We start from the raw sequence: 24,529 nt of genomic DNA, 5'->3' as shown, positions 1-24,529 counted from the left end.
AGAGGTATGGATGCTGCCTATTATATAGTTAATTTATATCAAAATATTTTTGCTAATTTTTGTATATTTTCAAAGGCTGTGTACTTAGAGTATAATAGGTTCTTGCAGGTCCCTACAATCTATTTCTGTGCCTATGACTAGGTTACCAAAACTTGCTTAAGAAGGATATTTATTGAAGGCACGTTTAACAGTCAGTCACAGGTAGTTTCAATCAATGATCATTCTAATGTCTGAAAGTTATGTCACTGGTAGGAAGAGTCAAAATATAGAGAAGGGAATGTGACTTATGTCTGAAAATTATTTTTCAATTTGAGGAAAAAAACTGCTCTGATAAACCAGGTTTAAATTCCCATCAACTGTTTGAGATGGGGCAATAAAAGTGTATTTACAATAGTAAGAATTTAAGGTCATACCAGCCACCACGGGACACTTTCTTGCACAAACTTCTGTTTCCTTTAATAAATTGGCCACTTATTCGTACCATCAATGTTTAAAATAATGCTTATGTAATGAAGTTTGGCAATAGGTGTTTGCACATGCCCAGGAATGCTCCAAGAGTAGGCAGGGTACAGAGCTGACGGCAAAACAAAGACAACATGATGGTCCATATGTGGTTCTCTTCTCAGAGACAGATCAACTATAAAATCTGGCCACTGGGGGAGAATATCTGGTGATCTCCACCATGAACTGGTCAAGAGATCCCTCTTTAAGAGTTTCTAGCAGACGAGGTCACATCTGCCTTACAAGATGTCCTTTCAAGCCTCGGGAGATCTCCAATTCCCTGCTTACTGTGGTTCAGAGGGTCCCAATATGCAGATAGTATTAATGACACCTACACCAAGTCCCTTTCTAAAAATTTCAGGAAGATAAAGTAGGTATTTTTACATATTTTCATTTATAGTTTCAAGGTCAACTGCCTACCAGACCCAGAGTTAATTAAAGTCATGTTTTTTCTGGTTAAATTAGAATTATAGTCTTCTATTTTATAGAAATATCCCAAGAAAATAGAAGGCTATGCAGCTTCTCAGGGCTCTGGTAACATGGGCCAACATTTTAACAGTCATCATATCTCTTTGGGTGTGTAAATCTCAGCTACCTCTGTAGCAGCAGACAGCTCTACAAATACTCTAACTACACATATAATTTGCTTTTTTAAATGCAATGAACAATTGGAGTCAGAGTGCTTCTATGCTCCAATTCTCTCCTTTGGAAGACAATATACAGAGAATTCCCACAAACAAATTCTAGATGATCTTTGATTAATGAAGAGGATGGAATGGTATGCATAGCCCTGACATGCTGTCTGTAATTATATCAGACTCAATCTTTGTTCCAGTGGGGTTCTGTTGCTCAGTGCTCCTTTTACTGTGTCTGATCTTTGACAGAGAAGTGAGCACAGGATTACTCCCCTCAATGTGTGTGTATCTGGCAAAGGGCATTGCAGTGCACCAAGTACCCAGGCATCCAACACCTTGTCACCACTTTGAAAGGGGAAGGGGGAAAGAGAGAGACAGGAACATCCTGCAGCCGGGATGAGGAGGGAGGTTTAGTAAAGCTTCCACACTCAGCAATCAGAAAAGGAGCTAGGGGAGGAAAAGATCTCACCCCCCAACCTCTCCCACCATTACATTACACCACCAATGCATTACAGTTCCCATCATTCCAGACACGGCCAATAACTACAGATAGAAAGCTCAGAGCCCACACATCCAAGCATTAGGGGTAGTTGCGAGGAAGAACAGAATGGTAGCGCTGGGCTTCCCACCAGGTGTTAACCCTGACCAGATAGTCTCTATGAGCTTTGGGAAGCAGGTTTTGACATTTGGCTAACAGATGTCTAGCAAACTGAGTTCTCCACTATAGCATTTAAAAGAGCTATACTTATTTAAAAGTATTTTAAATAGGTCTCCAATTCTGGCATTCACCTCTGATGTCCTTGTTATATATGTAACTAGTGAAAAGACTGCATAAGGAGGGGGGATGAAACACTCTAGCCCAGGCCTGATCAGAAAAAAAACCTATATACCTTTAAAGAAAACTACTATTTGAATAGAAAGGCAGGATGTGTATAGAAAATGCAGGTCTTTATTAATACATTATTTATGTGTGTAAACACTGCACTTTTTAAAACAGTTTCTGTAGAAAAGAATTGTTAAGCTGTGATGTGAGGCCCTGTTTTATAAAGTCAGCTCAGGCGGATAGCTCTTTACCATGCTAATAAATGCATGTCTATTTGGAAGATAAGCTCTTTTTAAAATGCACAGCATGAATGGGGAGCAAAATGATAAAAAGGTTGATCATTTATACAGAGGGACTTTTTCCTTATTACATTTAATTGTAAAGGAAACAGTCTTGACTTCCACCATAAAGAAGAAAAAAAATCTATTAAAAGCCATTAAAAAAAATCTCCATAATATGAAATTATCATAAAGGCTGCATTTTGTAAGTGAAATTACCAATTACCTTGAGAACGTCAAACACATTTAAGAAACACTAATATGACTTCCTTTTGAAACAGAATTTAAAAGCAATTTAGGGGGCAGAGGCTTGCAAGGCTTAATGTTTTATGAAAAATTAATTTGTCATTCAAAGAAAATCATGAACAGCTCTGTCCAAAGCTGTTTGCGCCCATTTGGGAGAGTTGATCCCCAGTGGCTGCAGAAGGAAGTCAAAAGCAATGATTGCCTAATAACTAATGTGATATTGTAGACTGACTGCAGATAAAGTCCAGTTCTTTAGGGAAGTAGAAATATTATGTATTTCAGTTCTATCCATTCCCCCTTTATAGAAATTGTATTGCTTCCAATGTGCAGTGCTCAACCAGTGGGACACAATGGTGTGCCTGGTGAGCACTCCAAAATCCTGGGTCATTAGGGCCCAGAAGGAGTCTTGGGAGGAGTGAAGGCAAGGAGCAGCTCATTCCCAATATCTACTCCTGCAGTTCCCATGCCTTCCTGACCACCACCCAATTTTGTTCACACCGCTGTTAAGTTTCTCAAAAAACATGTCACACATCCGACAGGACAAGGTGTTTCTCACTGTGCATGATCCTTAATGCTTTATCATCATTTACTAGACAGTCTTAGATAAAAGCAAGAGAGGACATTCTCAGTCTCTACCCATTTATCTGTAGCCACTCCCTTTCTTGTACACACTTTTTTTTTTTTTTTAAACCAAAGTTCCCCAATCTTCAGACTATCAGTCTGGCACATGCTGAAATAAAACTTGCTATGTCTACACTAGAGTTTAAGAAGATGTTAGTTGGATTGTACTAGCTAACATGATATACAACCTTCCCCATAAATCCTAGACTAGACTAAGGCTGATCCATAATTTTCATCTGAATGATTTTCCAATGAAATATGGCCACTTCACCAAAAAAAAAAAAAAAAAAATTTTCAAGATTTCCCAAGAGAATATTTCAATTTTTCTGAAAGATTTTTTTTTTAAACCAATAGACTATCAAAAAGTCAAAATGACAGCTGCTTGGCTGCCCACCTGGAAGGCTCTTATTATTTTCACTTTATGTAAGTGAAATTGACAAAAGTTTTCAGAGGGCTGCCAAGGCAGAGTGCCAGGGGACTGCTTCCCACACCAGCTCCAGGCGACAGTCTGAGAGCCACGGCGCTCTGCCTCTCCAGTTCCAGGAGCTGCAGGTGCAGGCTGAGTGTCCAGGCTCTCTACCTCTATGGCAATTCAGCAACTGACAGCTGCAGGCAGAGAGAAAGCTAAAAAATTCCATTTCAGTTCCCCTGAAACAAAATGTTTCAAAAAAACATGAAATTTTTCAAGGAAAGAGATTCCCTTTTTTTTTTTCCAGACAGCTCTAGACAAAGCTCTCTCCCCTCTTTTCATCTGATCATAAATGGTTCTATAATATCCTGGGGAAGTCAGTTACACTAAGTCAGTCAAGGAATCAGTTACTAGACACATCCTATATTGACAACCATAGGGAATACACGAGTTCAGCTTTTGGCACTAGAATTAAAAATCAAAATACCTTTTGCATCATCAGAGCCTGAAGCCAGTAGTTTAGGGTCCATCAAGTTAAAGTCAACACTCCAGCATCTTTTCTCATGCTCCTGTTTTGAGAAAGAGGAAAATATTTGGAATGTAGTACATTATAATTCCCAGCACTAAAATACGCAGTAAAGCAAAACATATGCAGTTTGGTATGAATTAAGATGGAATTTCTGGATATGGACATTCACTATGTATAGCAGTGATCTTAAATACATTTTTCTCTCACACAAACTAATGCTTGTGTGGTTTAAGAGAAGCCCCCAAAAATGGCAACACTAGCAAGCTAGCCCATCCTGGATGTTTCTTTGTTTGTTTTTAAGTACTGCTTATTTGCTCATCTCAGAGGACACTTCATGACCATGTATTTTGGTTTGTTACTACTCCCTTGTGGCCCTTCATTCTGTTTGAGCAAAACATGCATGAATTGTCTAAATACCATTAAAATGCATCTTTCAACAATGAGATTATTGAATTTGTTTACGAAGTCCAAAAAGGGGAGTATCGTTCATTCAGATATTAAAAGTTTAAGTGGTCACAGGAACTGTAGTTTATCACACATATACATGTAATTTCAAGTCAGAGTGCTTTTTCCTTATAAGTGATGAGGAAGGTTTAATATACTAGCACCACAACATTCTGTTAAATGAAACTTGAAGGTTAGTTAAACTATTTCAAACTTTCACAAAGCTTGAGAAGATAAGTGAAGAGGGCACGAAAAAACATCCAGCACAATGTTCCAAGCAGTATTTCAAATATGTATACAGCATATGTCTGTGCACATACCTCGACTTATGAAAATCTGGAAGAAGGGACAAAAGAATCGATAGGGAGTTTAAATAATGAAGTGGAGTTAGTTTCTTTTAGTACAAGTAAAAGTTGGAATATAACTCCAGTTTCACAATTTCGCATTCATAATGAAAATTTATACTATATCAATAAATTGTCCTCGAATTCATTATATTAAGATTCATTGTGTTCAGTGAGCTCTCTTTCTAGTTGGCATACATATGATAAAAGGATGTCAACACAGAACCTTATGATACCGATTAATATACAATAATAAGAGAGCTGCTGTTTAACTTAAGGAAAAATCTTACATTCCTATTTAACTGTCAAAGCGAGATGCATGCTCTACGGCAGCAGTTCGCATATACTCTTAAGAAGTGGTCCACCACCTCCTCTCCCAACTTCTCAGTTCCGATCACACACCTTCCTAGTGGCCCTCATTACAACTGACTAAATGGAAAAGTAATGTTAGGACAGGATAAAGGAGACAAGATGAAAATAAATTCTAATGTATAGGTGCTTGATTACATTTACCTATTCTGTGTTTGTGCTGTTATTTTACTGGCCCATATGCAGGACTTTATATGTACTAGCATCAAATCTGCTGTGGCTGCCTGCAGCTCCACTACTTCAATCTTTTCACTACTTCTCTCTCTGCAGTGTGCTAGTCTCCTATTTCTTAGGCCTTATGCAAATACAATCATGGTTGAATGTACAGCAGCAAAATGTCTAAGATGGAAATGAAGCAGCCATGCAGGAGGGTTTTTTTGTTTGTTTGTTTTAAATTCACATTAAAAAAGTTAATTTAAAAATCCAGTAACTCTCCTCTTCCTTTTCCTAGATCTGTGCCCTAGCAGCAGGGTTTTGGTTAGCCACACAATCATCACTGCTTAAAGGCTGCCATGTGCCTCACTATTGTGACAAGAAGCTACTTTGGTCACTGCTGAAGAATCACTGCTCAATGGAGTTATAGAAAAGTAAAAAACATGGTAATTCCCTTCTAGCCAAGGGAATTCACCTACTGTAGATGCAGCCATTTCACCTCATGCAGCCATCAAGCCAACAACCATCAGCACACTACTAGAAACATCTTAATTAGAACATTAATATGCACACAAAGTTGAAGCCATGGCACTTGCAAAGAAGAAAATGGTACTGCTTGGTGACTGCACTTACCTGGTAGACCTTTGACCTCTGTCCTGTGAACCCATCCCACAGGATGACGGTGCCTTCATAGTCACTGCTGGCTAACAGGTTCTTGTGGTAGCTACTCCAGCTGATACAGCTTTAAAAAGAGAAAATCCCAAAACAAACAATCTTACTTTATATTATTTACACCTTAAAAATAATGTCTGCAATAGCTCCAGGCAATTAGGATCTTTGTGTACTTTGGAACAGCCCAAAGCAATCTTGGCTCAGTTGCCTTTTATTAAAATAATCAGACAAGGAAAAAAAAAGCATCAGAAACTTGGAAAACTTATCAGCATACAAACTACAGAAGTGTTTTTAATGTTTTTGTTATGCAGTTCACAATCTCAAGATATTATTGGCAACTTATATGTTTTATGCTGTCCACAGCTCTGTTTCTACGATGTGTTTGTACTCACACAGAGATCCAGAATTTTAAAAAAGGAAAAAACATTTTAAACTTTTAGCTCCTTAAAAGCCACAATTTTAACCATGATGCCAAAAGCAGAAGTCTACTAATGCAATCTACAGCTGTAAAATATAGAACTACATTGGTACCAAAGGATAAAAAAAGCAAGGAGACTATGACCTCTGACACAGACGAAATAGACTATTTATTGCATTCTTAGTTTAAAGAGTGCCCTCCTCTGACACTTGAGAAAGGAAGGTTTGAGGGAGATCTCTAAACAGGGATCAGAGAAAATATATAGGTTGTGTTTGTATTTTATATTGAATTGAGCAGTCCTGAAGGATATAGCATCTGATTAATACTGAAGAGTGAAACCCTTTAACAGGTACAACATGGACAATAATAGTGCCAGCTTCCTCTCACTGGTCTGGCAATATGCTTCAAGCCTGGTGCCCAAAAATATTTCAATAAGGGTAAGAGAATTTAGAACACGCATTCACACCATTTTTGGCCCATCTGGTGTGAAAAAGTGCCAGCTGTCAACTGTGATGTATGTAGCAGGAACTGAACTGATACTGATCCATTTCACATAGGTCATCAAATAGCTATGAGAGAGTAACTAGCTTAGATTATTACAGCCTTGATAAACTCAGTCAGTCTATGCTAGCATTCCCATTGTCACTGGAATGGTGTGAATGCAATGCAAGGAAATTTCTCTAAAACTGGCAGCTCAGATAGGGTCTTAGAGGCTGAGTCACAATAACCCAGTTACGGCATCTCTACCCTAAGAAAACAGGTGATGTTTTGAAGAGTGTTAGCTAGCATGTTTTAATTAATGTGGTTTTATTTAAATGCTACTTATAGCCTTATATACACACAAGGCTTAACACCTTTAAAAATGTGCTTGCTAACCTGCAATTTTCTGCATTGTTCTCAGTGTCCATTTCTTTCTCTATCATACCTCAACCCTTGTATTATCTCTTCCACTTCTTTTCCTCCCCCATGCAGAACCTCATTTCTAATCTATCCCATCAATCTCACTCTTTCCACCCACCTCTGCATCCCTGTTAACACCCTCACCTCCACCTCTTTATTCATTTGTACCACCCCCTTCATATATAGATTTTTCAAGCCTTAGCAGCCAGAACACTGAACTAAGATGTAGAGCACTACTGTTAGAGGTAATGCCCAGGCAAGAATTCAAGCCACTCTTCAACACCAGCTGCTAAGAAAGAGTGAAGCTAAACTATATCTTCAGAACAGTAGTAAGCTTTTAATTAGAAAACACATATGCCTCTGGTCCTTATAGTTGCAAAGGACCTTCAAAATGTGAATGATGCAGTGACATCTGCCTGAATCAGCAAACAGTCTGAAACAACAGTGAAGAGAACTGTCCTAGTTCATTTAAAAAACCAAAAAACAACTTAACTCTGAAGTCTAAGGACAACCATATAAACAAAGAAATTGCTATACTACAGCAAATTAAAACTATCTAGTCCAATATCCTGTTTCTGATAGTGGTAAGTACCAACTGCTTCAGAAAAACATTCAAGAAACCTTATAGTAGGAATGTATAGAATAATCTACCCACAGGGAAAATTCTTTCCAAACCTCCAACAGATGAGAGTGACTTGTGCCCTGAAGCACAACAATTTAAAATGTCAGCATTAATTATTTCACTAATAATCAAATCATGCAAGAAAGAAGGACAACCATATTATGAAAGCTCTGCATGATCTATTGTGAGCTGCATGTTGTATCTATATAACAAGTGAGTAGAACTTGGGCAAGTACCACCAGTAATTTTTTTCTTCCAATCTAAGTCCTGGAGAAAGACAAAAGTGTTGGGCTTCCTCTAGGATGCCATCCTAGGTCCCTGCTCAAGGGCTCTACTTTTTGCCGCCTCCAGCTGGTAGGCAAATAAAAATCTGCTTTCCTCCCTCCTAGTTGCAGAGCGAGACTGACATGGTTCTTGTCAGTTTCACTCCAGCCCACAACATTGTTTTTAGTCTCATGTCATAAATCTTTAAACACAATCCTTAAAAAAAATTAAAAAGGGTCATAATTAGATAAAAACAAAGAATTTTCTTCATCTTCCTGACTTAATTCTCCCCTCACCATCACCAAGCTTCCTTTAGATCAGGGGTCGGCAACCTTTCAGAAGTGCTGTGCCGAGTCTTCATTTATTCACTCTAATTTAAGGTTTCACGTGCCAGTAATACATTTTAACGTTTTTAGAAGGTCTCTTTCTAGAAGTCTATAATATAGAACTAAACCATTGTTGTATGTAAAATAAATAAGGTTTTAAATATGTTTAAGAAGATTCATTTAAAATTAAAATGCAAAGTCCCCCGGACCGGTGGCCAAGACCCGGGCAGTGTGAGTGCCACTGAAAATCAGCTCACATGCCGTCTTCGGCACGCATGCCATAGGTTGCCTACCCCTGCTTTAGATCTTAAACACCCTGGAATGTTCCATTAAACAGTACAATGCATAAGGTTTTGTATAGCTTATCATTAGACTAACTTTTATGAAACGGCATACTCTAAGGATACATCAGACTAGTAGAACAACTGTTCCTCCAGGTTTGTTGAGAGCTCTCTTCATTCTTAAAGCTTCCTTTTTTAATCTAGAAATAGTCACACTATCATGTTCATATGCCCTTACTATTTGTGCTACTGTATTTATTGATAGCCTTTTTTCCAGTGAGTACTATCAGCATAGAGCTCCATTCTTGGGAAATTAACTAGCCAAAACAACCTCACACAAGGTGCATCTGAGGAGAACTAGTTGTCAACTGCTAGCTTGCTCTCATGAATTGGGCATCAGATCTGCACTGTAGGGCTTGTCTACATGGCCAGCAGTTTAGTCTTCTTTAAACAGGACTACCTTAATACAAACTATATACACCTTTTTGTTCATGCCCACAGCATCCACATGGGAGATTTAACAGCCCCACACACTAGCTGATACTGTAATTCACACCCCCATAGTCCAAACTGTGGGCCATGTAGATATAGCTTGAGAGTCCGATCTTTGAAAGAAATGTGCACTGGCTTCACTTTACACATCAGAATGGGGACTACTCACACAGTGTGCAAAGTGAAAAAGAGAGAGAGAGACGTTCTGTGTGGTAAGTACATGAACTGAATTCCAGGTAGAAGCCTTACATGCTCAAACATTTCAGATGTACGACTGGCTTCTAAAAGACAATGCAAATGACAGCATGACCGAATGCTGCAGTGGCATAGAACTAAATTACTATTAAAATATTTTTTTAAAATACATTTTAACTCTTTACCTAAATCCTAGCTAAGATAGCAGACAAATGGTTTTGGAGAAAAAACAGTATGACAAGACAGAAGGGGAGACAACTCAGAGGATTACTTCAGTAAGTGAAAGCAAGGGGAATTCTATGCTACAAATCCTCACATCACATTTGGTCCAAACATTCTGTGTCTCATGGGAGTGTGTGAGGTTCCAAGATGATTATTTTCTAAAGGGCTCCAACAGCAATGCAGAGAGTTCACGTGGACTCAGTGAGTTGGGAATCTAGGTTGAGAATTTTAGCTTAACTTTATTTTGGTGCTTAGAAATAGTGAGAGTTTATTCCCCTTACAAAACCTGACAGTAATGAACAGATCAATTGTGATTAGGATGGAACAGCCATACATGTGATTTATGGACATTGAAAAATAAAAAACACATCCTAGGAATAATTTTTAAAACAAAAAGTAACCTATTCTTGTGGTTTTTGCTTTTACTGGAGTTGACTAAAGAGATGCAGCTGATTTTGGAGTTGTGATACCATTTATCACAGAGTGCTGCTGCTGCAAACACACACTGCGGTGAACATGCAGAATATTAAAGATGTATTTCATAAGTATTTTCATACCCACATTTGGTATGCTGCCTACTGTAGATTAGGCAGCCATGAGACTAATTTCTCTTTTTGTTGAACACTAGATCTTCACATTTCTCTCAACCTATGGCAAAGCAACAATTCTGTCTCCTGAATAAATCACAGAAGCAGCGCTAGCATTAGCTGCTACCTGTTCATCTCTTTCTCTCCCTCTTTCCCGTCTCCCTCTGCACCAAGGAGAAGGAGAGATTATCACCTGTCATAGATAGGGATATTGCAAATCATAATTAGATCATAGGGTGCTGTTTATAGTTACTACACAATGCCAGGATTTGTTCCTTGTACTGAGGCTATGAATCTGTAAATGGGATTTTTATAAGGGTTTGTCATCATCTGTTTTTCCTGGAAGCATTTAGTACTTCTGGGGGGGGAGCCGTGCAAATTTAACAAAAAAATGCAAATGCTTATTTCCTCCCTATTCTTAACAAAGAGAGATCAAAAAGCCCATATAGGCAAGAATGCATTTAGGAAGCAGGTGGGAGAAAGGAGAGAGAGAGGCAGATGCAGCTGGTTTAAGGGCCCTGCTCCAAAAAGGTTTACAATGAATTACCCCGAGTGAAGCAGAATCTTTCAACAAGCACCCAGTTGGCACTCAGCAGAGCAGGGCTGGGATGGTGCCAGCCCGACACTGGGCAAGGGCTTTCCTTTTCACAGCTGCTCTAGGACACCAGACTTGCTCTTGGCCAGACATAAGTCCTCACAAATGCAGTCACATGCCTGCTTCCATAAATGCCTGTCACAGCCACTGTTCAGAAAGCAGTCAACAGTAGCAGCCTTTTTGGGAGGGGAGGGCGGGGGGGGGGTCATGAATGCTTTGGACAATGTTAATAGGTCAATTTAGGATACATTTCCTAGAATGTTAAATTCAGAAAGGAAAAGGAAAATGAACCGTGCAGAAGTGCAGTTTGGTGTTATGTGAAGAAAAGGAATGGAATGTACAGGGAAACTTTAATAAACTCATCTTCATAGATTAATTTCACTAAGAATTTTCACTGGAACTACAAATTGCATCTCACTGACCATTTTGTAACTTCAATCTGCCACACCAATACGCCTCTCTAGCATGTGTATTAGTAGGTTGTTCACATATAACTGGAAAAACTGTCAATTGTCTTCAACTACCTGCGAAGTCACCACTATGTTCCACTTGGTGATATTAGAGCACCATTCCTTAAATGCTGCCACCAGGGGCCTTTCTTGCAGCCACCACCGCTTAGGCAGTGATTGGGGGGGAAGCAGCAGCGCCCCCCCCCCCAAGCCAGAAACACCACAAGAGTAGGCAACCAGTGTGAGTTCCCGACCTTTCTGGGGGCAACTTCAGGCTCACCACTCCCCCCCAATCACCTTTGGCCCGCACTGCCTCCTCTGGTCACAGGCTCCATCCGCTGGCCTTTGGGCTCTGGCTAGCCTCACCACACCCTGCCCATTGCCAGAGCTGTCCCATCCATAGGATGGACTGGGAAAACTGCCCCAGATGCTGCGCTTCAGGGTGATGCAGTTGGGGGACAGGACAGCCTGGGGGACTAACAGGGGGCCTGGTGCAGCAGCAGGGGTTGGGCCTGTGCCCCACAGTCACAGGCGTTTATTTCTTTTTCTTGCCCGCAGCCCCCCAGGCTCAGGCTCTGCAGCAGCGAGCGACCCAGTCCCAGCCCACTCCACTAGCTCCCAGTGTCACCTGCCGCCGCAAGGTCCTAGCGCCCCCCAACCACTAGTGCCAGGGCAGGCTGACCCTGACCCTACCCTTCCGCCTCTGACAGACCCTTCCCTTTTCCAGCAGGACCCTCCACTAGCAGAGGGGGCCCCCCTCGTCCCTTGCACAGGTGAGTGCCAGCCAGTAGTCTACATCATCCTTCACCTGTCACCCAGCCCTGATGTCCCCTCAGTGCCCCACACCTCCCCTCTCCCAGCACTGGGTGGGGTCCTCCAATGCCACCTCCAGGCCAGGGCCAGCCCTTATCATTCCCTTACCTCAGGGTCCTCCTTGCCTTTCGGCTCTCCAACCTTGGGGTTCCCTTCCGTGTAGTACCAGGACCTGGGGTCCCACAACTCTGCTCTCTCCACCTACCCCCAGGATTGTGGCCGTCCATCTATCTGGTTTTCTGCCTCCCCTCCCAGCCCCCATAAAAATCAGCTCTTAGAGTCTGTCCTCCATGCTGGAGGGTCCTGGGGTCCCCCACCACCATGGCACATATAGGGCCTCCAAGAGCCACCCAGTTCCCAAAACGTGGGCTCTCAGTGTTGCAACTGTGTAATTACATTTAAAAAAAACCACTGAGGATAGCAAGACCATATGCACCTGGGAAGTGAGTTTGTTGCAAGGAAGTCCAGGAAGGTGGATTTCAGAATGTAAGTGGCATGACACTGATCGTAAACGGTGAGTTGTTTAAATTATATGAACTTGCCCCATGATGGCAGGCCCCCACCAGGACCCAAGGCGCTGGCCATGCCGCATCCCCCCCAAATCACCCCTGACTCCCACTGGCTCCTTCAGTCTCCCCAATTCATCACCCCTGGCTCCTGATGCCTCTCTACCCACCTCCCCATCCACGGCTTAATTTGTCCCACAGCTTGCCGGGAAAAAATGATATTTGTATGTTTGTTAATATCAGTTTTCACTGCCTCCCAGCTAGCTAGCAAGTCTGTTTCTGTGAAAAATGATATTAACATACAAATGTCACTTTTCACAGCAGCAGACTTACTAGCTAGCAAGTCTTTAAAAAAGCAACCAAAAAAAGGAAAAGAAGCAACAACAACAAAAGACAAAACGCATGCAAAGGACCTTATTTTTGTTTCTATTCTGTTTGAGTCCAGTAAAGAAGAGAACTGTACTTTATTTTTAATATTGAGTTTGAAACAAACCCTACATAAATAAACTACAATGATTTGGACACGTATATGTGCATATTTGTTTTTCCTGAAGTTAATTAAGAGTTTTAGGAAAAATTGTCAGAGTGGCCACTGGCAAGAGTTGGTGGCCGCACTCTGAGGCCACAAAAATTTTTGTTGTGAGAACCCCTGTATTAGAGTATTGCTCACTTATACACATATATACATAAATGTCTAAAAACAATTTGGGGATGAGGACATTCTGTAACATAGCTTTTCCACTACAAAATATAGTTCCTAGAAAGAAAATAGTAGCAACAAGGAGAATGCCACCAGTTGCCCTCATCCTGGTTTTAAGAACTTCAGCAGAATTCTTTTTTTAACATAACAGACGGATTTCTTGCTCTTTTTGGTGAGGTCCCAACCACACAGCATTACAGTTGGTGTATGGTTGTGACATCTAAAAAAGACCCAATTGGCAAATCAGAACCTGGGTTTGGACAATCGTTCTCTCTACTTAAATTATGAAGATGCATTAAATCAGAGCTTATTGTAAAGGAAGTTCCACTTATTTAGGTTTTTATTAAATATGGATGTTTTTGGATAATACCTTACCAAACAGTACAAATGTGGTCTTCACTACACCAATGTTCCTCCAAGCCAAGCAATTTAGAATAGCAATTTATTATCTGTGCCACAGTGTAAGAGTGAGTGATGGCATAGTTAATGGGCACACCAAGAGTGAATTTGGTCAATGATCACCAAACATCATCTATCAAAACTAATAGCACCCCCATGCTGGAGGCAGTAGATGGGTTAAGGAACTGCCAATTTACAAATGTATTTGTTTAGGAGGAAGGGGGGAAAACAGGAGAAGGTCCCTTTATTTCATTTCCTTGCTCTCCCACCCACACTTACAGAGTGCCAGGGAACTTTACTTTAAATTTTAATTTGGTCACAGCTCTGGGTGTATACGCACATATATAAATATAGCATATGAGGGAAAAGGAAAAATCTTGAAGCTGTGAAAAGCGACTCATTTCATACACAAAGTTGACATGGTAGACATCCCTAAATGTGTTAATGTGGCTCTCTCCTAACTGAAGGCTGGTAGAGAAGCGAGAGCAAACAATGACCTTCTACTGAGAAGATTGTCAGGATTAGATTATCAAATTTAGAAGTAGCGAGTTCAGTCTGGAAGTAGTCTCAGAGGAACAGAAAAAACAAATACACTTTAAAGCTCTCTTTCTGCTTTAAGTGCAATAAGAGCACCTAATCCACTGCTAGATTCCCAAACAAATCGGTTGAAACTGAGTTTCAGTGACATTATGCTAACATTCCCACCAAAAAAAAAAAAGTTATTATCCTTATGAAAACTCCATACATTTAGAAAATCATAATGTTTTAAAGCCTGGTAAGAAACAGTTTATGGAACCAACCAGTTCCCCATAGTTCTATAATCCTTCAATCATCTACCAATTTATACTGCCCACCCAGGAAGGTGGAAACAATTGATTTTCTTAGGGGGAGAAAATGGCAAGCCAATGAACATTTAAAATAGTTGGGTTTAAAATATAAACCTCAAAGCTAGAGGTTCTAGACCAATCAATGCGGATTTCTCTCAAAAGACTGGTTTTAGTGATCTCTGTAAAGAATATCACAGTAGTTAAAGATAGAAAAGACATAGTATAACCATGATAGACTCAAACATCACCCCTTAAACACTTCACCAGCATGTTGCTCCCCTTCGCCCTAACCTGTGTTTTTAATACCACTAGTCTTTGGATCAGAGAGTGCCTTCTTGTACATTTGTACAATGCCTAGCAAACACTGGGTTTTGAAAGGAATATAGTCTCATTCTGTCAGAATTCTGTATGTTTTCTCGTAGTAATACAATATGTTGCAATAGAAGAATATTTGTCTGAATAGAATTGGATTGACTGATCTGTTTACTATTATGAAGTGTACTGATTACGTAGTGTGATGTTGTATGCGAAAATTTGTATTGTGTAACATCCATAGCTCTCTGTTGTAACACTGTAGTATGTGTTAGTGTTCTCCTGGAAACTGTTCCCATAGATGGACAATGGGATTTTATAATTAAATTTGATAATTTTTAGTTTTGCATGTGTTTTTATTAATTTTAGAAGATAAAAATATAGGCTGGGCAGTCAGAATAAGTTCAGTAAGGCGACCGATAGATGAAGATTTATACTATTGTGATGAATTGGTTTGATCCTTCCAACTTTTTTCCCCCAGACTTTAATGTATGTTTTTTAAAGGGTTAGAATTTTTGTATTAAAATATAATTTTAAGGTGTTAACTGGATTCTATGGAAACATTTTCAACCAAAATTCCAACAGTTTCTTTGGGAATTTCCCTGGGCTTTTTAGTGCATGTTAGTAAGCAAGCAAGCACAAACAATTAAATTGAGTTGAGTTGAGGCATTAGGAGTCCAGGAAGGATGTTCTGCTCTGGCAGATCTTACAATGACCACCAAAATGGGACCTCCCTCATGTAGATGTTAACAAGTCCATAGAAAATGGACGAATATCACACCGAGGACTAGGTATATCTCAGTGGGATGGGGGCATAAGGGACAACGGAGGGGAATTGAGTAGGCAAGGCTCCTAGCCATGGGGGTACAGGGGAGACTTTAAACACTTTAAAGCTCTTTAAATTATTGTCACTTCCAGTGTATTGTCATCCACAACTATTCCTTCCCACCTGTGGCTCAGCAGGTCACTTTTAATAAAAATGAATGTTTGGAAAGAATACGATTACACTACAAATGGTAAAATAAAGAATAATTGAGGGTTTTCCTCAATCTGCTGAAAAAGAAAAAGCAGAACGATAAAGCACGTGCTGCTTAAGTCAAGACCAAAAAAAATGAACTGTACCTAGTTTAATAGGTCTCTTGTAAGAAGGCAAGTCCTTCTGCATAAGCAGGACAATTTCCCAGTTCCTCATTTCTCTCTGGTCTAAGTTCCAGGAACTTCCCCTCTAGAACAGGTTAAATTTGGAAGAGAGAGAACACAAGCTTCCTCTTAATCTCAGAGACCCTCCTCACTCCTCTACTATTTCTGCCTTTCTCTAATGAATTCTTTGTTAGTCCCTTCCTTGAAAAATCATAGCATGAGATAAACATCCCCTATGACAAATTCATTATATATCAGTGCAATTCTTCCACTAGCATTCACTCCCTAGAATGGCTACTGCCACTCCATACCAATGGAGGGGGAGGTCTTTTCTTCCTAGACTTGAAGGTCAGAAGGGACCATTATGATCATCTAGTCTTCAACTGAGAGGGAATCTTTCAGTGGGTGGCTGGTGAGAGATCATCATTCACACCAACCATAATGAGCCTCTGCAGTAACAATGGTTTCAGCACCTGAAGAAGCAGTGGGTCAGAGCACTGAGTAATCCACATAGTATTTCTGTCATTATGAAGAGATATTGCCATTAATATTTCCTTCACTAAGCCTCTTTTCATAGATAATCTGAAGAGCCAAACAGCCTCTGACATCCCACTTCCTCAAATGAAATGGGATCTGAACAAACAATAGTTACAGGCTCTGGAACAAATATGGTGCCAATTAAATTATACTCCTATCCTTCCCAACCCCTGAACCACAGTGATGCCCACTGTGCAATATCTTTATTCTGAAGCCTCCTCCCTAAACCACACTGCTTTTCCTCTCCTTTCCAGCTTAATATATCCTCCTCAGCCCGGATCAATTCATCATCTGGAACCTAGACCATGCTGTTTATAAACTCTTTTTACAGAGTAGTTTTTTTGTTGAATACAGCTCTCTCAAGAAAGAGCTAATCATTCAATTGCACCACATGCCCATTCTCCTCTAGCTATGGCAATAAATCTTTGGGTATTTTTAAATACGTCTGGGTGTGAGGATCGGACATTGCAGTCCGTGTAATTTTATGTGAATTGAGATCATGCCTGAACTGCCCACCACAACTTTGAATACAAATATAGCTCTAATATAACTTTCCATCTCCCCTTCACCTGCACAGTGCAAAGGATAAAGAAAGCGATGCTGTATTTATTGTGTGTAAGGGACACTAATTAAAGCATAGCATGTTGGGACTCAAAGCAAAGGCAATGCATACCTGATTTTGGAATTACAGGTCATTTCATTCTCAGGGTAATGAATGTCCACTGCGTCCTGAATGACAGTGCCATACTCGTAGACTTTAATCTTCTTCGTCACCCCGGCAATAGCAAAATAGTCACAGTCCCGGTCGAATTCGATACTGAGGAGCAAAAGAAGAAATCAAGGACTACGTAAAACACATTCACTTATGAACAGGACATTTTACTGCCTGAATGATAATCAGGGTTTGGTACTTGGCTATTACAATTCTCCTAAAAAGTGCAGTTAGAAAAATATTTAATATTCTACCTATGCCAGGATAAGTCAGTTGCTTCAAATGGACTAAAACAGCACGGAGTTCCTATTCCTAGGCACAGTTGCATCAAGAAATCATGATATGCAAGCCCCCATCCAATCGATTTACTGAAAATGGACTTTTGTGGCTGCACAATATTCCTCCTGCAGACGGTACCTTTGTTCAGACATTTGAAATGTTTTTCAGTTCAACTCTACTGTCTACATTACGATGCACCCAAATGACAAAGCTGAGAGCTCAAACTGGGAAGGTAGTAAGAAAAATTTGACCCCACAGTGTATGAATAATATGCCACAGGATATTGCCGATTGATTTCTTTTACAGTTTGACTCTGTTCCACCCATTGTCGCCTTTAGTATGGTAGTTTGGAGGTCTTTACCATGAGTACTAATTTGCTTTGCATTAACCCTGGGAAATCCAAACTCCCTGAGCAACAAGAAAATTAAAAATATATTATCAAAACTATAAAAGCCAAATATACAACATGCTTCCTATCTAGGGCTGTTCTCATGAACCAAGGCATTTTTTGTCTTGAAATGCTAGGCATGTTTGTAACAGATGTGAGTGGAGATGGAAGAAAAAGCAGTCACTTTATAATGAGGTTAACCCTTAAACCAGAAAGCCCTCTGATCAAACATAAAAGACCTCTGAAGGGAAAAAGGGAGAGTGGGTTATGAACAGTGAGCATCATCATCAAGTTAGTATATTGAAAGGCCTTGAAAAGTGTACCAACAATCAGAGAAACTACAACTACTATCCAGAGGCAACTCCCTTGTGAAAAGCTGAGCACCACCCTCTCTAAACTACTGCGGGGAGGAGAGAAGGGGAAGATGCAGGGATTTCTCACAGACTGGTAGGATGGAAATGTGGAGCTTCTTACGCTTATCTGAAAGAAGGAAAACTCCCCCTGCAGACCTAGAGTCTCCCTGCTGCTATGATTGACAGTGGTATCACTCCACACAGGCTCTCGGCTGATGTCATAGTACTTTTCCACTACTACCCCAGCTGCCTCATTTTGGGCTCTCCTCTCCAGTGAACAGAATTCAGTGCACAACTATGCAGTTGCTCTGAAGCGTTACAATAGCATCACTTACTGTTTCTTGGAACTGTCTGTTTAATACTATGCTCCACTTTCTGAATGGCAGGAAAGTAAAATGGCAACATATTGGTCAGTTTTCACTTTAATACAACTATAGTTTCTTGCTGCCCACAGGGGAATCTGACTAGTCTTGTTTTAAAAATTAGTGCTACTTGGTGGAACCCTAAGCAGCACCAGAGGTCCTTGGCACTTTGCATGCAGATTCAGGATGACAGAATACCAGTTTACACTCAATCTTTGAGACTGTAGAGCCATAAACTTAAAAGGGAACACACTATCAAACTTTACATCTAGTCAGTTGTAGTTTACACTTGCTTCCTACTCTACCAATTTGTGTGGATTTACATTAGTTTCCTACTTTTTAAAGTGTTTTTCTTCCCCATTGCTATTGAAAGACCCCCACAACAAACAGTTCCATGAAAAATGGAGCCTTATCAGCCAGAGATATCGGGATAGAGTGGCAAGACCCAGCCAGGGCTCCTCCCATAGCCTTTTCCCAGACTTCAGAGGGAACCTTCAGCCTTGGGTTTCCCAGACCCCAAGAGAACACCCTCTCTGAGCCAGATGAGCTGGGAGGATGGGCAGGGGAAAACACACACACACACAAACCCACTCCTATAGAATAATCTGCTCATAGGAGCAGCACAGGCTGCTTGGCCACAGCTGGAAGCAGCAGAAAGGAGGAGTGTGGCCAATACAGGCATTCCACCAGGGTAGACCTCCTTGGCGGCACCTGACCCCAGAGGAACCCTCCTCCTCCAGCTATGTGGGCTGGGAAAGCATGACAGCACTTTCAGAGGCAGATTAATGGTCGACAAGCAAGATTAGTGACTAGGGTCTGACATTGTTTTAGGTGAAAACGGGACAGGGCAAGATGATTTCTCAGGACTGGTTCTTTTTGTAGAAGCCAAACTAGCCAAGCTGCTTTTTGCAGAACACTATGTCAAAGCAGTTCAGCATCGCACTGACATGTCAACTCTCTCTGCCCCAAGAAAGAGGTTTACAACCAGAAACCTATATAACATTGCAATGGATTTATTTGTACCACAATCTTAATTGAACTGCTGTCTCAGCTACTGTTTGCTGCCCTGTGGATTCTAGTACAGCATAACTAAACTGATGGCAGCTATTCATCTACTTGGATTCAATTTATACCCTCAGCCTTCTGCTGCTGAAGGGCCAGGTTATTAAAATTGAAAATCCTGTCCTACCTGAGGAGATTTTGTTACTGTTAGCTGTACAAACTTTGACTAGCATTACTCCCATGCTATACATTTTTTCCTTCTTAAAGGCATACCTTGGCGAACAAAATCAGTAGTTCAAGGTCTAAAAATTAATGTACCATTAAAAACCCTTTTTTTAAATAAAGAGCTTGAGCACAAACCAGTGAAACTGATTCTCAGACCTCTGACCTTCAAAGACACTGCAGGAGAAAACCAATGCAGAAGCAAACTACCATCCATACAGATGTTCATCTGCTGGGAGGGAGGGGAAACATTTACACCTCCCTGCCCCTTTATTAAAGCATATAGCAGCATCTTGGCTTGAATTCTCCATCCATAGTATATACACAACAGTAGCTATTTACAGCTATTACAGTCGTACTGTGAAAAACTGAGTTTGATGGCACAATGAAAAATAAAATGAAGTACAAGCTCGGCATTCTAATCAAATTGATTATTTACCATCAAGCAAAATAACCTTCGAGAGCATTTGCAAAGCTCCACTTCCCCCACCACTCCTGACTATGACAGACATCACACTGGCACAGTGACAATTATTTCAATGCTTTTTGCTCAGAACAGTCGATAGCATAAACACCAGTACACATCTAACTAAGTTTAATTTGTAGTTTTCAAAAAAAGTTTGCTTGGGCTGTGTGATATAATACACAAAGTAATTTGTGTCTAACTAGCTTGACAGTCTACCTTTCCACAAGTATTTGAAGTATGTTTTGTTTTAATATAAATTCTCATTCATGCATAGTTTATCTATAGGAAAAAATCACAGGAGCTATAACACGGTTCTTGCATACTGTTTTAAAGCCACCATAGGATTAACCTTTGAGAGGGTCATGTTTCAGTTGCACATATAAAATGTATTTCTACAGTTGAAATAAATCTGATTGAACAATGGAGAGGTGTAATCAAGCAGTCAGTAACAAACTGTACTATGTCAGAAGGACATCAGGCAAGTGATTAAGCAGTAAGACAACAGACCATGTGATACAGCTGATGAATGCTTACCTCAGGTGCTCTGAGAGCCACAAGTCCATCAATCAACACTGCCCTACAGCCTGTTGGGTCTTCTTATAATGATAGAAAAATTTGGCTTTGGTAAATGTCTATTTTAAGTGACTTTAATGCTGGTGCAAGGAACTGGATAGACAGCCCTGGAGACTGAAATCCTCTATATATCACCAGACCAGATACAGAAAGAGAAGGGAGACTGCAGTCTTGTTCCACACACCCCACTAATACACTTCAACCTTAGCCTGAAAGGACCACCTCTAGAGATGAGCAGGTAGTTGGGGCTTCATATCCATTCATTTCACTGGCCTCCCTACTGAAACTGCCAATTAGTGCAAATTGTGGAGGTGCTGTCACTTGGAACATCTGTTCGTTAGGAATTGGACAGATCAAACTCATTTCTCACAGGCCACTGAACAGACAAGATAGCTAATTTTCATGTTGAATGGACATGTTCAGGATGAAACTGATGCATAGTCGCTAGCTGAAATGCAGAAAAGGAAACAAGTCTCATTTATGAGCAACTATAGCCACAAAAAGCACCAGTAAAGCCCAGTGCCTCAGTAGCATGAGAGAGGATAGAAGAGAAGAATCTGTTGCAGAGGGAAGCCAGATAGATCCCTCCCAGCCCCAAATCATCCAAGTAAAAAAAAAAAACACCCCAGAATGCTTTAAAATGAATCAATCTAAGCTTGGCAGGGAAGAGAACAGGGGCATAGTAGTATGGATAGCTTTAGATATGCCTAACCCTAACCCTGTTTTGGGTATCGAGTTTTTTTTTATGTTTGAAGGAAAGGATCAAAGTCTAGCAAAGAATTTAATGACAGCAATAAAAAAAAAGTTAGTTGGCTCTCCTCCTACATGCCAAGGGCAGACTCAATATGTGAATATCAGGTGCTTTCTGAAGTTTTCTAAAGTCTGTATTTTCCAAGGGATTATCTCTAATTAAGACATTGGTTAGCAACCTAGCGCTATTCTTCCATTCCTAAATCAATATGTTCTCCTTACATGGAAGTTTCTTTATTGTTTCCAACTAAATTAAATAATCTCCCAGATTGAAAAAGTCAAATTTAACGTCAAAAGAATCAAATAAGCCTTCAAAAATAATGGTAATGGTGAGAAGTGACTGAAGAGCTGCATCAGATGCACTAACTGCTTCCTAACACCACCAAGTTGATAGCTTCTAACTCTGTAATTGATAAGGGAAAACATGGTGGAGAATGAAGTGCAAGGGAGCATCTCCTTCATCTAGGCCCTTGTGGTACCATACAAGTATTGTCATGTTCTTCTAAGGAAGCACCATTGTTATTTTTTGTCTGTGCTTTGTTGGCATTATGACATCAATCAAAAACAATATAAAAATATCGGATGGAGACTTGTGATTCCATAAACAAAGGAAAGCTGGCTTGTGAATTACAAACAGAAGTTATCCCAAAGATGGAATACTCAGAACCCCCCAGCAACACAGAAGCCAAATGGTTCCAAAGGCAGAAAAATCAAATCAAATCCCACATAAGACAGTCCCACTCCCATGACAAGTAAGAGTCCACAATATTGCAGGGAAAAGGAACCTCTTCTGCAGTGCATGCAAGATACACTGCTGTTCTGCCCACTTCACCCTTTGGCAACCCATACACGGAGCCTGAGTAGTGTGGGAGTCTCTTATAGAGGCTCTCTGCACCACAGCACAAATTCACTCAGTATAAATAGGTAAATCTCTACTCTGTTATATTATTGTTACATAACATTTGTAGTGCCTAGAGGCCAACCAAGTCATGCCCCCACTTATGCTAGGTGCTATACAATTATGACATTCTACAGCTGTTTACTTTTGAAGAAAAAAACCCACAAAAACCTGAATTTCTGAAGGTTAAAAAAAGTGTTTTCCTTTTTTTTAGGAAATGTTTAAAGCTTTCAACATGTATCAACAAGGCATTCAAAAGCAGCACAAGTCCAGTCTTTCCCTATCCTGCCCACCTAAGGCACCTTTAAAGTTGAAAAAATACCTTTGACTCATTTCCTGTCTTCCTTTCATTCCTCCCCCTTCCAACCACTTTCCTTCTTTTCTGGCCAAGAGCACTGTTAGTCCTTATATCCAGACTAAATGCCATTTATGTATGCCTTGAGGGAATCCTAGAACTCACTCCCAATTTAGTTTTTAATACAACGCAAAAAATTGGTTGCACTTATTCTCAAGGAAAAGCCTTGCTGAACTATAGAGAGAATGAGAGAAGGAAAAGAAGAGGGAATTCTCTTATTTTTATACAGCTTGCCTTTCAGTAATTTCAGTAAAATGGTGTCCATTTTGTGTTTTCCTTCATTTATTCCACTTTTAAATTTAAAATTACAGCGCAACAACCAACATAAACAGAGGATGATTTCTATTTACTCTGTAATAGCTACATAGTGGGCTAACTAGTATTTCTTTGTGGTAAGTCCTTGTATGCCTTCAGAGCCACACACATTTCAGACAACCATGGAGAAAAATTTTGAACGGATCTACAGTAAGTAGTACTAGGTCATCACTCTATTGTTAAGAAATTCTAGCTAATTTTTTTCTTCTCACACTTACTTGCATAGTGTAGTACAGGATTACAAAACACAAATCAGGTAAGTAGGAGTAAGATATGATGCCAATAACAATTTGGAATCATAACCAACAGTCCAATTCTGCTCTCCCAGTGTTCCCTCTGAACTCAGTGAAATGTTCAAGTGTGCAAGAAATGCAGATCTGGACACTGAATGAGTTCAAATGAAGTAGCATCCCCAACAACCACAAAACCTTCCACCCACTATATATATATATATATATATATATATATAACAGACTACAAGGTTCTCCCCACAATTCTGCCATATGGCCCCATTTGCAAGTTGAATCATAGAACTGGAAGGGACCCTATTATGACTGACATACAGAGTTGCAAGTTTTAAAACAAAGCCATATTCATGCATGCAAAGCCACAATTTAAAGGATCATTGTTTGCATTCCAAAGTCTATCCACATTTATCATACAAAAAAATAAAAGTTACTGAGACAAAGCATATAAAATGTCACTCTAAAAGGATTGTTTTTGCTAAAATTATGACTAGCAGAAAACAAGGTATTTTTCTTTTTTATAGAAACCACTTCTCAAACTTAACTGCTAGTATGATACCCATAATCCACGCAAAATTAAACTTTAGCTCAAACCGAAGAAGTGCTAGTTAGACAATTTAGACTATAATTCAGAGTTTGCTACTAGATATCTCTAACCATTCATTTGTATAGGCTGCTCACTTGTAGCTCTGGTGTAAGTAACCACTTAGCTAAAAGTTAAGGAACTATAATGTATGAACTGTTTCAATTGCACAGTAAACCATACTTTTTAATCAATAGGCTATAACCCATCACTCTATAAGCAGCTCACCACAAGCCCCAAATTTGGCAAGAGATGGCTGTATTACATTCCTTTATTCCAAAATGTCAGTTTCACAAGCATTCTGGGAATTGTGGTTCAAATGACCTATTAAAAAAAATCATTCAAGACTAAGTAAACAAGAGTTTTTTTTCTTGCCTATAAATGTATCTTCTCAATGATGGAAGCCATTGCCCTCCA

The 24,529-nt window shown here is 40.0% G+C and overlaps 1 protein-coding gene across 3 annotated transcripts in view; it reads right to left on the bottom strand.

Annotated features, from left to right (window-relative positions):
* COP1 (COP1 E3 ubiquitin ligase) overlaps window positions 1-24,529 on the bottom strand; it is a 198,974-nt gene that overhangs the window by 88,465 nt on the left and 85,980 nt on the right. For all 3 annotated transcript variants that reach the window (XM_045028092.1, XM_045028090.1, XM_045028091.1), the window contains exons 12-14: window positions 17,283-17,426; window positions 5,986-6,094; window positions 4,001-4,082 (exon numbers count right to left, since the gene is read on the bottom strand). In XM_045028092.1, the coding sequence (XP_044884027.1) occupies window positions 4,001-4,082; window positions 5,986-6,094; window positions 17,283-17,426 (335 nt within the window). The remainder of the gene's footprint in view (window positions 1-4,000; window positions 4,083-5,985; window positions 6,095-17,282; window positions 17,427-24,529) is intronic.

The sequence above is a fragment of the Mauremys mutica genome, chromosome 8 (assembly GCF_020497125.1).
Source record: "Mauremys mutica isolate MM-2020 ecotype Southern chromosome 8, ASM2049712v1, whole genome shotgun sequence".
Classification (NCBI taxonomy): domain Eukaryota; kingdom Metazoa; phylum Chordata; order Testudines; family Geoemydidae; genus Mauremys; species Mauremys mutica.
Note: the sequence above shows the minus strand (reverse complement) of the source record. Positions and strands in the feature narration are given on the sequence as shown.